A 15,614-nucleotide genomic window follows, 5' to 3' on the forward strand; every position below is an offset into this window, starting at 1 on the left:
TCTGATGGGGCGGAAGGAGGGGGCAGGGGGAGGGTTCCTGGAGAGTGGGCCATCTAGAGGATTCTTAGAGGGGGAGCAGGACTTAGCCAGGTCTGGAGAGGTGGGGCAGGGGAGCAATCCAGAGAGACGAAAAGCATTAGCAAAAACCGTGTGTGTGTGTCCATCTAATAGTACAATCATCTAGACTGTGGACGACAGAATGAGAAGAATCCTACCTGTATTCCCTCCAAGCTGGATCCCCTTAGGCAGGTTACTTAACCTCCCTGTGCCTGAAGCCCTCCTCTGCAAAGCGGTGGGCAATCAGGACTAAGTCACGAAATACCTGTGACGCACTTAACGGTGCCAGGCACTTGGTGAGAACTCAGCAAGCCTGAGCTGTGATTTCTGTGAACTCCGTGTGAAGACCTGGGAAAGCCCGTGTGTCCTCCTTGCCCCACGGGCCTCCCACGCACCCCACCCCCAGGACCCTGCACACAGCAGCAGCTAGTTAGTGCTGTGCTCCCTGCACAGTACTCTGGAGACCAAAACCCACTGCCATGGAGACTGCCAGAACTGTCGTGGGCTCTTCGCAGGGGTCAGGCCTCTCTCAGACTCTGCTCCTTCTCCCGGCCCTTGGTCCCATCAGAGGACTTGACCTGAGACACACATATAATTTAGAGGACAAAAAGGAGCCCCCGGCCCAGCGACTCCCTGCCTGTTCACGTGAGCCCAGGCTGTACCCCAGAGACTTCCTAACCTCCCTCCCACCTCCTGGTCAAGGCTGATGCCATTCAGCCTCACAGGCTCTGCTTGGGGGAGGATTTCCTAATCCACGAGTCCAAGCCGCAAACTTTGGCCTGCCCCTTCGTCCTTGTTTCTGGAACACCATCTCCCTGCAACCACTCTCCCCCACTCTGGGGCTCTCTGGAGGCTGACTCCAGCCTGGCCTCAGGCAAGCCACGGCTGCCAGCAGATCCTCCCCGCCTCTCTCCAACCTGCTCTCCACACTCAGGACGGGGCTGGGACCTGTGGGGAGCAAAGGCCCCGCAGGAGTAGCAAGAAGAGCCCTGTGGTCACACCAAGCCCTTACTTTACATCAGTTACTAGGTCCCCGGGAGGAACGTGAAATACTACCATCCCGGTTTGCAGAAGCGAAACATGAGGCAAAGAGAAAAGCAACCTGCCCGAAGTCACAGGTTTCCCGAGTCCTGTCCAGGGATCTTTCTACTCCCAGGGCGGCCAGAGAGGGCTGTGGCAGCCACCCAGGTGAGCGGTGGGCACCTGGCCCCGGTGGCCCGGAGGCGAGGGGAGGAGGGAGCTAGCTCCATGGAGGGAATGGAGGGTCGAGCGCCACTCAGGAGTCCAAATATCAAGCCAAAGGAGAGTAAGGGCCAGGCTCACCTGACAGGAAGTCCCGGACCTGCTGGATGAGGAGCCTCATGCGCCTGACATCCTCCTCCATCTGGGAGCGGCCGGCGCTCACCTGGGTCTCCAGGCGCTGAGCGTCTGACTGCACCTTCGAGGCGGCTTCCTCAGCGGCCTTGATCTGCCAGCACACAGTATAGGTCAGCAGTGGTCAAGGCCCCAAGAGAGCCTCTCAGCAGCCCTCAGGGATTCAGTGGACACCCGCTACCCACGATCTACCTGGGAAACATCGGTAGCTAACCTGGTTTGGCTCTGGAAGAAATGATGTGGAGTCAGGTGAAAAAGCCCAAAACACTGGCCCCACACTCGACCTCTCACTGGCTGTGGCGCCTCAGACAAGTCACTTCACCTTTCTGGGCTTTTGTCTCCTGACTTGTAAAACAGACACTGACTTGCCCTGGGGGGTCTATGCCCTTAGCCTTTCCCTACGTGCGCCCACCCCCCTTGGCTGCACCTACCATCTGCCGGGTCTGCTGGAGCTGGGCATTGAAGCCCTGCAGCTGCTGGGCCACCTGCCCCGCCATCCGGAAGGCCCCATCCGCCCTGGGGAGGGCACCTCTGCAGTGAGGGCCACATGCCGTGCCATTGTCTCTGGGGCACAGCTCTCCAGGGCACGCTCCTGGGGTACAGGCCGTCTGCCTGGAGCCCCCGCAGAGCTGTGGAGAGGAGGAGACGTCAAAGAGGGTACCCAAGGCTCTTCAACAACCACTCCCACCCCACACCCAGGGAACAAACAGCCAGACATCTCCATGGCAGCCAGGCACCAGAAACTTGTTTCCTTGGCAACCACTGAGCACAGCGTGAGGGGCCAAAGACCGGGATAGGGGGGAGGGGGGGAGCGGGGCGGGTTCACACTGCCCTAGGAGGAAACACGGCAGCAGCCGGTGGGTGACAAGCTGGAGCAGGGGGATCCAGGAAGCGGGGTTCCATGCCACGAGTCACCTTGTTGATGGTAGGTGTCAGATCAGGCAAGGAAGCCATGTTCAGCCTCAGGGCCACAAGCTGGGGCCCACTAACTCCGGCTCCTCCTCCCAGCTGGCCCTCCAGCCTCTCCGCCTCTCGCCGGCTGTCCCTGAGCTGCAAGAGCATGCGGGAGCCGTCGAAGACCCGCTGAGCAGCCTGGGAGGACCGCTGGAAGGCTGCAGTCAGCACCCGGAAGGCCCCTGCGGGGAGACAGAAGGGCAGTGAGCCGCCCCGGCCTGGGAGGCCTGGAGATGGAGGAGCAGCAGGTGCGGAGCCAAGGTGCGGCGTGGCCTTGCGTGCAGCTGTCTGAGCAGCCCTCCTCACCTGAAGGATTCGCACCGCTTATCCTTTCAAACTGCTCCTTCTTGCTCTGATACATAACGAGGAGGTGACTGAAGCTTCGGTCCAGATTCTTGAGGTCTTCCGAGAGGGACAAGGTCTCCTCCTCTGGGGGCAGATCAGGCTGCAGGCTCTGGAGAGTCTGCCTGAGATGCGAGAAGAGCTTTCACTAAAATACGGGAGAGGGGCTGCCTCCCCAGAACCTGCCAGCCCCTCGGAGAAGCCTCTGTGAGGCAGGAAAGAGAGAGGTCTTCAGCGAAGGCCGCAGAATGCAGACTCCACAGGCCGCGGAGGATTCTGCTGGACAAAGGCTAAGTGAACCAGCGCAAGCTCCCTCCATCCCTCGGCAGGCAGATCGCAAAAATGGCTCCTTCCTCCACTTGTGTGCCTCTACAGTCCTGAGCCGCTGCACCTCCCCAGAGCGGGCTTCCATGAGGCGTGTCACCCTGACCCCTTCCTCCTTGGCTCGCTGCAGGCTGACACCAGCTTTCCCACCTGTACCACCTGCTCGCCAGACTCCGAAGTCTCTCCTCTGCAGCCCACACCTCCCCACGAGGACCCACAGCTACAGCCCGCTGGTCGTCTCCACCCAAAGGGGGTCAGGATCCCCCAGCCCTGGCCCACAACCATTCAGCTTTCCTCTCTCCCCACCCCCTTTGCTGGTCTATCAGCCACCAACTCCCTCCCACAAGCTCTGCATTCTTCCCCTACAGGCTTTGCTCTGGCATGGGACGTCCTTCCATGGAGCACCCTTCCATGCCTGCTTTTTCAGCCTACGAAATACCTATGGACTTGCTACTCAATTCTGAGACTTAGGTCAATCATATACCTGGATGGCTCTGGGCACCGAAAGTCAGCTAGTGCTTGGGGAATGCAAACTAATTATAGAAACTTCCAGAACCAAACCTTCCTAAGAAGGTGCCTCTGCTGGTAGGAAGGAGGTGTGGGTGGGACCGCTCCCATTCCAAAGGCAAATACAAGTTATTTTTAGAGCCCCTGCCTCTCGGATGCCCTGCACCAGGGTGACTAATCCAGAGCTGACTCTCTCCCACGGGCAGTGCCGGGCACTTGAAAGAACACTGGGGCTCCTGCCTGTGCTGAGTCCCAGTTCTGCTCCTCAGTGGCTGCATGACTCTGTCACATCACCCATCTATGCCTGTTTCCCCACCTGCAAGACGGAAGTAATAACACCCACACACCAACCTCACAGGACTGTTGTGATAGTTCAAAGAGAGAGCGCGTGTGAAAATGCTCTGTAAACTGTAAAGGGCTGTACCAGCGGAAGGACCCGCGTGTGCCACTTACGTGAACCCACGTGAGGGAACTCTTCTTGGCACCCGGCAGGGAAGGGGAAGTTTACCTGATGGAGAAAATGGCATTGGCCACCTGGGACACCTCCTGCTCGGTGACCGGGGAACGGGAAAGGATTGCTCGGATCTGCTCCATCTTGCTCTTGGCATCCGCGATCCGGGAGGTGAGGCCAGGGTCCTCCAGGCCCAGCCCAGGCCACAGGCCGGCGGCGGTGGCATTGCGGAGGCTGCTGAGGCGCAGGGCCTGCCCCCGGAGGTCAGCATCATAGATCTGGAAGCAAGGGTGGCAGGCCACGCACACCGGGTAGCGGTCACAGTAACCTCGTTGGCACTGGTCGCAGCGGGGTCCGGTCAAGCCGGGGCGGCAGAGGCAGCGGCCCGAGGCCTTGTCACAGCCTGGGCCCTCCGTCCCCCGGAAGTCACAGTCACAAGCTAAGGCGGGTAAAGATGACGGTCAGGGTTGGGGGTCAGGAAGCTAAAGGCATGTGGTGGGGAGAGCCTGAGGCAGGTCTGACCTCAGGGCCCGTCTACAGGACTTGGGACAGTAGACAGTCAAGGCCAGAGTAAAATCACGGGAACGGCAGCAACCAAGGCAAGCCCTTAGTTAGCACCTACTGTGTGCCAGGGCCAGGCACTGCCCCAGGTTAGACACCCGCCCGCTCACAGTCTCTCTGTGACAGAGTTAACCACGCTCATCTTCCCACGCGTGCAGACAAGCACCAGGCACAGAGATATTATCAAGTGCAACGTGCCCTCAGGAAACCGAGGCCTTGGGGGCAGCTACTGGCCCCAGCCACTCGGTGAGACGGAGGCCACGCTGAGCCCGGACCCGGTCTGCACGCTCCAGGTGCCAGGCTCTGCGGCTACTTGTCAAACGGGCTCTGGGGAAACCACACCTTCCCCCTCAGGACTCACTTTCTCCAGCTAGGAAGAAACTCCTCCCCTCCCTGCCGCTGCCTGGAGATGGCTTCTGGGAAATGCCATCTCGGGGACACGGGGAGCGAAGCACCCTCCGGTCATGGGGGCCGGGGGGCTGGCTGGAGCAGGTGCGGGGAACTCGCGCTCCACGGGGCTGCCGGGGCCCACCCCCCACGTCCCAGTACGGGACGTCCTCCCACACCGCAGGCCCTCCCAGGCCCTCCTGCACGCGCTCGCCCCCGGTGCCTCGGCGTCCCCCCACTCGGCAAAGCACCCACCGCGGCATGTCGTGCCTGCACCTCCGTACGTCCGGTCGGGACACTGGCGTATGGCTGCGGCGCTGCACGTCAGGCCACCAAACCCTTCTCGGCAGGGGCACTGCCCCGTGAACTGTCGGGGAGAGCACTGTGAGGGAGCTCCCCCGCAGGCCCGGCCGTGCCCTGGTGTCGGGGCCTGGGTCTGCCTGCACAGCGGGTGTGCCCCCAAAACAAGGGCTCCCATTCAGAGCCGGGCTCGGAAGTCAAAGCCCCGAATGGCCCCGCAGAAGGCTCAGAGCCACCCCGGGAGGGATATTTGGTGGCGTCCCCAAGGAGGACGGGGACAGAAGGAGCCCAGTCTGTGGGCAGCGTGCAGGGAGACAGAGGGTGGTGAGCCGGCGGACTTTCCGCGGAGGGACCCAGGGGCCACCCCCTCTTGTACCTGGTTGCACTGGGGGCCGAGGGAACTCTGAGGGTCACAGGCACAGGGCTCACAGCCCCGACCACTGGCCAGCTTCCAGTGGTAGGGAGCGCACTGGTCACATTTGGGGCCCACCACGTGGGGCAGACACAGGCACTGCCCACTCTCCTCATCGCACGGCATGTCCCGACGAGACCCCAGGATGCTGCAGTCACAGCCTACAGGAGGGAGGGTTACTCAGCTAGCAAGACAACCAAAGCACACCCCTGGAGGACACACAGCAGGGAGAGGGCCAGCCTGGGAAAAGAACCAGGCAGGGTCGTTCTTTCCAGATAACCTGGCTGACTCACGAGGCGGCGCTGTCCTGCCTGGCACCTGGCAGCTGGGCCGCCCACCCTCCCTCCCTCTGGCTGACTCAGTGCCACCTTCCAACCCGGGCCTGTGCTGCCACCTGCTGGACACCCAGGGCACGGCATCCAGCACACAGCCCCGTGAGGTAAGTCAGGAGCCTGGGGGCCCACACCGTCTTCCCCACGCTGGGGCCCCCGACTCACGGTGGCAGCCCTGCGGGTTGGCATAGGTGAGTCCCGTAAATCCTGGCTTGCACAGGTCACAGCGCTCCCCCTGCACATGCTCCTTGCACACGCACTGTCCAGTCACTGGGTCGCAGGGAACCCCTGGCACTGCCCCATCGGGATCACACTCGCAGGCTGCGAGACAAAAGCAGCCACCACAGTGAATACAAAGAGGAAAAGTGGAAAGTGAAGAGCAGATTGTAGAAGCCAGACTGCCTGGTTCAGATCTTTATTCCGCCACTTATTGGCTCCCAACCTTACAACCTTGGTCATGTTACTTAACCCCTCTGTGCCTCAGTTCCCTCATCTGCACAATGGGTATAATGATACACCTCTCATAGATTCCCTCTGAGGAATAAATGAGTAAATGAAAAGTAGGTAGAACAGCGTTTGGCCCATGTTAAGTACTTTAAAGGCTTTTGTGGTCGTTATTTCCTGAACAACTGCTATACACCAAGCCCTGAGCTGGGCACGCTTGCCTGTTGCCTGATGTAATCCTCATGACAACCCCGAAAGGTGGGAACACACTCAAGGTCACACAGCAAGTAACCGCGGGAAACAGAAGTCAACTTGTCCTTCTCACTCTTTCCATACCCAAATAATAGCGACAGGAAGTGAACCAGCTTTCTCCCACCCCCACCCCCAGACCTCTTGCAGGACTTTCAAAATGCAGATTCTTCCTCCATCTAAAGAGTCCTTCGTGATTAACCCCTCCTGATGCAGACTGCTTCGGTCCACTCTGCTCTCTCCTGTGCGGAACACACTGGCCTTGTGGACATGCTAAGTCATTCCTGGCTGTTCCATGCATATGTTCCTTCAGGAAACATTTCTTCAGCATCAGCTATGTGCCTGTCACGGCGCTAGGGCCTGAGGATATAGGACAAAAGCCCTGCCATGGAGGAGTTCTCAATATTGGTGGGGAAAGAAAAATACAGAGCAAACCACGTTACCACATGGTAAAGACAATGACCTATACATGGACGGAGTGCTCAGTCCGCCTTTTTCAAGTATGATTTACATTGCCAAACAGGGTGTGTGTTTCTTGACAGCAGGAACTGTCTCTTATGTTTACTTTTGTCTCTCCTATGTCCAAAACAAGGGCTACATAATTATCGATTGATTGACTGATGGTCCAGAGAGGCTAAGTGATTTGCTTAGCAGTGCACAGCTAAGTTAAAACAACTGCCCACAAGTCCTGACAAACAACCAAGGCTTCGTGCTTCCTGAGGGCTTGTGTGTCCCCAGGGACACAGATGCTCCAGTGAGTGGTGGGCAGATGACACCCTGGGTCCCTGGAGCCCCTACTCACGGATACAGGTCTCCTGAATGGGAGCGCCGGGACGCTGGTTGCGGAAAAAGTGCAGCTGACACTGCTCACAGTTCCTGCCCTCCGTGTGGTCCCGGCAGTTGTCACACACGCCTCCGTGTGCCCCCTGGCTCGCGGCGAACACAGCTGGGTCGAAGTGACAGGTCTCTGAGTGCCCATTGCAGTCACACCCTGAAAAAGGAGATTCCCAGGGCTGACCGTAGACCAGCCCCACTTCCATCCACAAAGCACGTTCCATGCTTATGCACTGGCATCTCTTGCAACTTTGCAAGATGCTCAGGTCTAGGAAATGGGGAAACTGAGGCCCAGGGAGCCTTGTGTAACTCACTTAAGGTTATACGGCCAGTAAGAAAGCAGACTAGAGTAAGAACTCGGGCCTCTTAACTCCCAATGTGGGGACTAACCCAAGAATACCATCTGTGTGCGGCCAAAACGGGAGCCCTTGGAATGGTCCACCCCAACCCTCCCCCGTAGCCACCATGGATCTCCTGCTGGGTCACTGCCTCTCTCTGGGCTGGGGACCCTTGTTTCTCCCACTTGTGCAGAGAAAGACCCTGACTCCAGGGGGCCTTCTGGAGTAGGGAACCAGATATGTCCTACACAGGACAAGGCAAGCGGAGGGGACAGAAGAAAGAGGACCTGGGGATACCACGAAGGCCATGTGGCATCAGTAGCATGGACCAGCCTTGGTCTCTTCGGGCCTGAGAAGAAGGTCTGGGGAGGCAGAGGGTGGCTGTAACCCAGACTATCTCCATCCCCACAAAGTAAGGAGAGCTTACATTACCGGGGTGCAACCAAGATTAGATTTAAATAATAAAGAATAAATTCTCCCGGTGTCCAGGTGAGATCACTGAGGCCCAGAGAGGCCAGCACCCCATCCAGCCACTACAGGGGAGCGGGTGAGTCCAGGACCCTACGCTGGCATTCGTGGGGGTCCTGGTCATCTGCGGGTCTCCAGGGCTGATCGTTGTAGAAGGGTGCACAGCGTTCACAGTTGGGCCCAGCAGTGTTGTGCTGACAGACGCAGACATCATGGACCTGGGAAGGGGCCACCAGTTATCAGGAATAATTACCAAAGAAATGTCCCAGCCATGGCCCTGCCCTCTCCCCTCCCCCCTCGCCAAACTGCTCAGGGTCCAACTCAGACCCCATCTCCTCCAGCCTTCACTCAGCTCCAGTGACACTCCCAGCTGCCTGCTTATGTGCTATTGTGGGTGTGGGGGTGTGGGTGTGTGCGTACGTGTACACGCACACATGCACGTGCCTGCCCTTCTGCTCTAACTAGGCGGCTTTTTAAAGCTCAATCCTGGGGCCCCTGGGTGGCGCGGTCAGTTGAGCATCTGACTCTTGGTTTCAGTTCAGGTCCTGATCTCAGGGTCTTGGGATGGAGCCCCACATCGGGCTCCACGCTCCATGCAGAGTCTGCTCGCGACTCTCTCTCCCTCGCCCTCTGCCCCTCCCCCCATGCGCGCGTGCACTCTGTCTCAAATAAATACATGTTAAAAAAATAAATAAAAGCTCATTCTTTGCCCTCGGACATCCCCCTGATGCCCAGTCCAAAGCAGCACCTGGAAGGTGCCCAGACACCCTTATTGGCAAACTATGATTCCGGAACTTTGTGGGCCCTCTGGAGATTTATATTCCAATAATCTTTGACTGCAGCTGTTTGGCTAATGGGACCGCTATGAGCAACTGTTACTAGACTCATTAAGACATAAAAACAGAATAGCTATTGTGTGCTCACTGTCTTCTGCATTAAGCCCAACACCCTCAGCCTGGCATCAAAGACCTGGACGGCGTTTGCCCCATCTTCATTTCCCCCTCAGAACAGCACAGCCAGGCTGCACCTCAAGCTGTGTCCTGCACAAGCCCTGTTTTTCCCACCTCTTGGCCTTTACTGATGTTTTTCTACCTGCCTGGAATTCCCTTCTTCCTCCCTTCACCAGTAAGATCCTGCCAGTTAGAATGGCATCTTCTTCACCGGGCCTCCCTGGTTCCTCTAGTTCCGTGGCTCTCAATCCTGGATGCAACTCTGGAGTCACGTGGGAAGCTTTTTTAAAAATACCATTGCCAGGCCCAATTCGATCCAAATCTCAGAGACAAAGCCCAGACTTTGGTACTTTTTAAAGTGGTGATTGGAGGGGGGGGGGGGCGGCCAGATTCAAGAGCCCCTGGGACTGGGCGTGCCCTTTCCCTCTCTACAGCCCCCAGTACATTGTATTCCTCATCCGTCAGTGGTCCTGTTGGGCCTGTGTTCTGTTCGTTCATCTCCAGGCCCTAATAGATGACATATTCCTGGAGCCGGTCTCCCTCTGGCCTCCTCTGCAGCCCCGGGCAGGGCCTGGCCCAGCCATGGGAAGGACGAAGCTGCCCAGGGCTCATTTCACCTGTGTTTCCCTCACAGGCCATTTTAGCCCTGTGCCCCCCTAGCGCCAGGATAAATGAGCTGCCTATGTTAACAGAAGAACCAAAGCCCTAGAAAAGCAAAATGACAGCTTCTTCTGCCTCCGGGCCCAGGGTTCTCTCTCCTCTACTGATGGCTCTCACATCTGGAGATGTGAAAAGCTGGAGCTTCCCCCCACCATTCCCTGATGCATCTGACTCAGCTGCTCCTGGGTAGACTTAGCAGGATGTGGGACTCTGTTCTCTCACCCTCCCCCGATCTCGCCACTAGATGGGACTCTAGAGTGCCCAAACCAGTGCCTCTCCACCCTGGCAGTGCTGAGAATCCCCTGGAAGCTTTAAAAACCAATAATAAAACTGGAATATCTGAGGACGGAGGTCTGGGCACTTTTTTTTTTTTCTTTTAGCTCCCCAGGAAATTATTACATGTAGCCAGGATTGGGCAGCATCGCCTTAAGCTCCCCACAGCACCCACAGATGTGCTTACAGGTGACTGAAAATCAAGCCGTCATAAACCAGAAGGCAGGCTTAAGGAAGTCCCACAGAATTCTGATCTTTGAAGGAATCATCACTTAGACTCTTTTCCACCGTCGCTAAAATGTTAAAGACCCACGTCTGAAATTGAGTGCCCTCCCTTGTTTTATAGGAGCCCCAAGAATGTCCTAAGTCTGCTTTGGTCTTGCTCTCTCCCCTCAGCCCCTCCCACCCGAGGCTGTCACCTGCACGGCAGCAGAGGGGCCGGCGGAGGCTCCGGGCTGAGGGGCGCAGCGGTCGGCGTGGCCGTGGCAGAAGCAGCTGCCTGGCAGACGCAGCTGGGACACTGCGTAGTAGGCACTGGGGGGGTAGTAGCCTCTCTGGGGCACAGGGGCCAGCCTGGTGAAGTTGACTCTCAAGTTTGTGATCTCCCCCAGCTCTGAGAGGGGGGCAAACAACAAAGGGGGAGGGGGTTGGGGAAGGGAAAGTAAAAAAAGGAAGTTAAATGCAAATCGAGTCTCCTAGGGCAGGATGAATAAGCAAAGGAATTCTGATCTCACCGCCCCATCTTCCCTGCCTTCATAAGGTTGGTTATATTAGGAGCCATCCTCCTCAGCGTTCAACCCTTCCAAGGCAGGAAAGACCCCTGCACTCCGCCTCAGGCCTCCTGAGTCTACCACCCAGCCCGATGGAATAAGCAGGGTGAATATTAAATCCAACCATTTGGACAGAAATACGAAAGACCAGGGAATTTCTGTGATCCAAGTTCCAACCAACCAACCACTTCAAGTCCCAAGTTCTAAGTTTTGCCCACCCACCCCCCCGCCCCCGCCATAGTTCCACCACAAGCAAGAGGAGTAACCACACTGACCTTGAATTTTTTTACTTTGAGTGGCTGGAATCCCAGATGCTAAATCCATAATGTTAAGTTGAACCTATGGAGAAAGGGGGGAGGAAAGGCCTGGGGAAGAGGTAAATGGGGCACCCCAAGCTCAGAGGAAGTCTCCCTTCCCACCAATGCTCCATCCCTGTCACACTGCTCAAAGGTCCTTCTCACCTGGAACCCTGAGTAGACCATAGATGTGAGGCCTACCAACAACCCTGAGGGAGTGAGATGATCACTGGGCCCTAAATGTGTGTGTGTATGTGTGTGTGTGTGTGTGTGTGTAGACAGCTTCTCTCCACTTGAAAATACAGATATCCCAAGAATTTCCTGATTTCCTTGGGTCAAAAATAATGGTAAGATGTATAATGTACACATGAGGGTTTAGGGGATACTAATTTTCCAAACACCTTGGATGAATGAGAAGGTCCAGGACCCCAGGATTCATGGATGTGGTCACCACCACCATCTAGACAACCCCCATTTCCACAGTGCTTTTCCTTTTTCATAAAAACAACTCATTCTATGGGACTCCAGAGTTTTCATGACAGACCTCCATGAATCAGGAAAAAGTCCAGTGCTCTGATCTGGAATCTAGGGAATGTGGTTAATTAACATGGGTGTGGGTTGGGCTGTAACCCAGGAGGACTTGTTCCTGCGAAGGAAAGAGGCACCGTCCACAGGGAGGGCAGCGCGCTACACACTGGGTGCCTAGGGGAGCCGCTCGGAGGGAGCCTGAGCCAAAGAAGGGAGGTCAGAACCCGAAGCCACCCTCAAGCGGCGGGGAAGGGAAAGGCAGTCACGGAAGAAATACGAGAATCCTACCCCAGGTGGAAGGAGTCAGGGAGAGAATTCTGAGCTGTTTCTAGAGGCAGGTTCTGTTTCTCACTCGGGGTTTAAGTTCCGGTGACTTGGACCTGTGGCTTGTACCTGAATTTCCCCAAGGGCCAGATGGAGGGATTAAACTGAGAAGGCTCATCCTTGTGTTCAACCCTATCAAGGTGAAATCAGAGATTGAATTCAATTTGTGTAATTTGCTCACTTGAATCTAAACTAACCATCTCAAAGTCCTTGCACGGAAGAAGAGTGGAGTTTGCCCTTTCCACGATGGGGACCTACCAAGGAGCGGGGGTTGGCTAAGGAAGAGGGCAAGGCTGGGTTATGCAGTGCCCTCAACATGTTTTTGAAATATTCCTCCTGAGTAGCAAAGGGGACAAACAGCAAATATTCTGAGAGCAGCTAGGGAGCAGGAAAGACAGCAAGGCGCACCGAGGGGCCATCTCTTCTGCAGAGGCTGGGGGACTGTGCAAGCAACGTGATGTCAGGGGCCTCCCCCGACAACCCCGTGCCTGTTTTTCAGAGTCCCCTCTACCTACCTTCCCCCCATCCAGGCGCCCGTTGGGCCTGTGGGGCAGGGACTGGCACCGAGCATCCTGCCAGCTTTGAGGCTGGCCCTGGTGGACGTGGGGGAAGGCGGAGGTGCAGTCAGCAGCCAGGTACTGGTACACATGCCAAGTGTTGCCGAAGTCCGAGGAGCGCTCAATCAGCATCCCAGCGGGCATGGGCCCCTGCGGAGACACAGGTAGGGTGGGGGCCCTGCGGACTGATGGGAAGGGGTCACCAGAGACACACAATCACCAAAATAGGCTCCCAAAGATGCACGGGTGGTTCCTCTGAAAGAATCACAGTGAGGGAGGGAGAAGGGGCACGAGAGTGAGCAAGTGGGCTTCGGGGCGTCCGGGTCCAACTCTCCTGATGTACACTGACCCCATCAGATTTTCCCTAGGGGAACTGTGGAAGCCAAGAGAAAGGTGATCTACATTCTAGAAGAATGTGATCCCTAGCTCAGCCCACCACCCAGGTGGTCAGGCCAGAAAATTATCCCGCAGCCACATGTCCAGGCCCTCCAAGCCTCTCTCCCCCCTTCACTGGAGAGGTCTTCCTAGATGACTACCTGACTGCACGTCACTCCTGCTCCAGCTCCCTCTACGGGTCGGCATTAGCTAAAGATGAAGTGCAAGCCTCTCAGCGTGGTGCACTGTGTCCTTCCTCCCTCGGTGGGTTCACCCATGTCTCGGGGCTCTCAATGCTGTCTTTATGCTGACGGCTCCCAGCTTGGACCACTTCCTCAAACTATAGGTTCGGAAACCCAGTCTCCAAACAGATCCCACACCAGGCCCTGGCTCCAGCTTCAGTGCCCATCGCCCTCACCTCTCTAGTAGGCGCCACCTGATTTCCCTGTTGTTCACTCTCGCCTTGTTGACGCCCACCGCCACACACAAAATGGACCGTGTCACCCCTCTGCGAAAAACCCTAGAATAGCTTTCCACTATTCTTTCTTTTCCAGCTTTATTGAGATTGTATTGACATATATATAAGTGTAAATGTAAAATGGGACGATTTGACACATGTAGATACCGCAAAATGATTATTGTAATAGTTACGCATCCATCCCCTCCCATAATTCGCATTTTTTGTGTGTGGTGGTAACATGTCAGATTTATACTCTTAACCACTTTCAGGTATGTAATACCATGTTCAGTACAGTCACCATGCTATACATTAGATTTCTAGAACTTACTCATCTTATAGCTGGAAGTTCGTTGGCCCTTTGACCAACATCTCCCCACCCCCCACCCCTGCCCCCAGCCCCGGGCAACCACCATTCTAGTCTATTTGTATAGGTTCAGCTCTTTAAGATCCCACACATAAGTGAGAACACCTGCTGTTTGTCTTTGTCTGACTTATTTCACTTAGCAGAATACCCTCAAAGTCCACCTATGTTGTCACAAAAGCCAGGATTTCCTTCTTTTTTATAGCTGAAAATCCCATTGTGTATAGATATATGGATAGGGATTACATTTTCCTTGTCCGTTCATCTGCTGATGAACACTTAGCTTGTTTTCATGTCTCGGGCTATTGTGAATAATGCTGCAATGAACATGAGGGTACAGATATCTCCTCGAGACACGGATTTCATTTCCTTCTGATATATACCCAGGTGGAATTGTCGGATCATGAGGCAGCTCTATTTTTAGTTTGTGGAGGAACCTCCGTATTATTTTCATTGGTGGCTGCACCAATTTACATTCCCACCAACAGCACACGAGGGGTCCTTTTTACCCACATCCTCACCAACATGTACATCATGTCTTTTGGATCATAGCCGTTCTAACAAGAATGAGGCGATATATCCGTGCAGTTTTGATTTGCATTTTTCTGATGATTAATGGTGTTGAACATCTTTTCACTGGCCTGCTGGCCATCTGTATGTCTTCTTGGGAGAGATGTCTATTCAAGTCCTCTGCCTGCTCTTCTTGAGTAAGTCTGAACTCCTGACCACGTCCTGCGCTATGTGGGCCTGTCTCCTCAGCTCACCTCGTGTCCTGTGCACCTCCATCTTTCCAAGCAAGCCCTCAGCTGCACCATGCTCATTCCCTCCACAGAGCCTTCGTTCAGGTTGTTTCCTCTGCCTGGAATGTTCTTCCCCCTGGTGGGCTCCTTCTCATTTTTTTGTTCTCAGCTTAAATGTCACCTCCTCCCAAGATTTTTCATACCTACCCAGCACACATTCTTCTGCCCACACTCTGCCCATCCTACCCCTTTGTTTGTTTCCTTCATAAATGTCACCACAATTTCCAATCACTTATTTGTTGGCTTGCTGCTTTTGATTCCTCTCCCTCTAGACTAGTGTTTCCCAGCCTTTGGCTCTGTTAATATCTGGAGTTGGATCATTCCTTGTGTGGGCCGTCCCGATCATCATAGGATGATTAGCAGCATCCCTGACCTTTTACATATGAGATGTCAACAGCATACCCATAGTTGTGACAACATAGAAGTCTCCAGAAATTGCCAAATATCCCCTAATTGAGACCCACTACAGTAAACCGTAGGACCACCCACCGGTCTGTCTTGTTCAAGTGGCACCCCCAAGGTCTAGCACACAGGAGGTACTTAGTCATTTGTTGAATGAATGGATAAAGCTTTAGTCTACTTCCCTCCTCCTCATGTATGTCTGTAAACTCATCTCTCACCAGCTTGTAGCTTCCCACATCCCTATTTCTCACCACCATATACACATTTTCCCCTCCAGACCCTATATATGCATTCCCTTGGCCCCTCCCCAGTTGCATACCTTCTTGCCTCTTGCCTCCAGGCCTTTGCACTTTATGGTTGGTTCTCTTTGTCCAAGAATGAACTTTGCCCTTTGCCTGGCTATTAGTGGCCTAAAAGGTTCACCTTTTCCTGGGCATTCTGTGACTCACACCCCAAAGACAGACCAAGTTGGACACCCCTCTGTGTTCCCAGCACCATTTCCTATCAATATCAGAGCACATGTC

The 15,614-nt window shown here is 55.4% G+C and overlaps 1 protein-coding gene across 8 annotated transcripts in view; it reads right to left on the minus strand.

Moving 5' to 3' along the window:
- Positions 1-15,614, minus strand: part of LAMB3 (laminin subunit beta 3) — a 51,448-nt gene that overhangs the window by 7,585 nt on the left and 28,249 nt on the right. For all 8 annotated transcript variants that reach the window (XM_035010455.1, XM_035010454.1, XM_035010451.1 and 5 more), the window contains 13 exons: positions 12,651-12,842; positions 11,263-11,326; positions 10,637-10,830; positions 8,432-8,552; positions 7,497-7,685; positions 6,167-6,322; positions 5,634-5,830; positions 5,213-5,324; positions 4,067-4,448; positions 2,692-2,852; positions 2,347-2,567; positions 1,863-2,060; positions 1,381-1,525 (listed from right to left, as the gene is read on the minus strand). In XM_035010455.1, coding sequence (XP_034866346.1) covers positions 1,381-1,525; positions 1,863-2,060; positions 2,347-2,567; positions 2,692-2,852; positions 4,067-4,448; positions 5,213-5,324; positions 5,634-5,830; positions 6,167-6,322; positions 7,497-7,685; positions 8,432-8,552; positions 10,637-10,830; positions 11,263-11,326; positions 12,651-12,842 — 2,332 coding nt within the window. The remainder of the gene's footprint in view (positions 1-1,380; positions 1,526-1,862; positions 2,061-2,346; positions 2,568-2,691; positions 2,853-4,066; positions 4,449-5,212; positions 5,325-5,633; positions 5,831-6,166; positions 6,323-7,496; positions 7,686-8,431; positions 8,553-10,636; positions 10,831-11,262; positions 11,327-12,650; positions 12,843-15,614) is intronic.

Source organism: Mirounga leonina, unplaced genomic scaffold (assembly GCF_011800145.1).
Source record: "Mirounga leonina isolate KUSES-001 unplaced genomic scaffold, KU_Mleo_1.0 Mir_154, whole genome shotgun sequence".
Lineage (NCBI taxonomy): Eukaryota > Metazoa > Chordata > Mammalia > Carnivora > Phocidae > Mirounga > Mirounga leonina.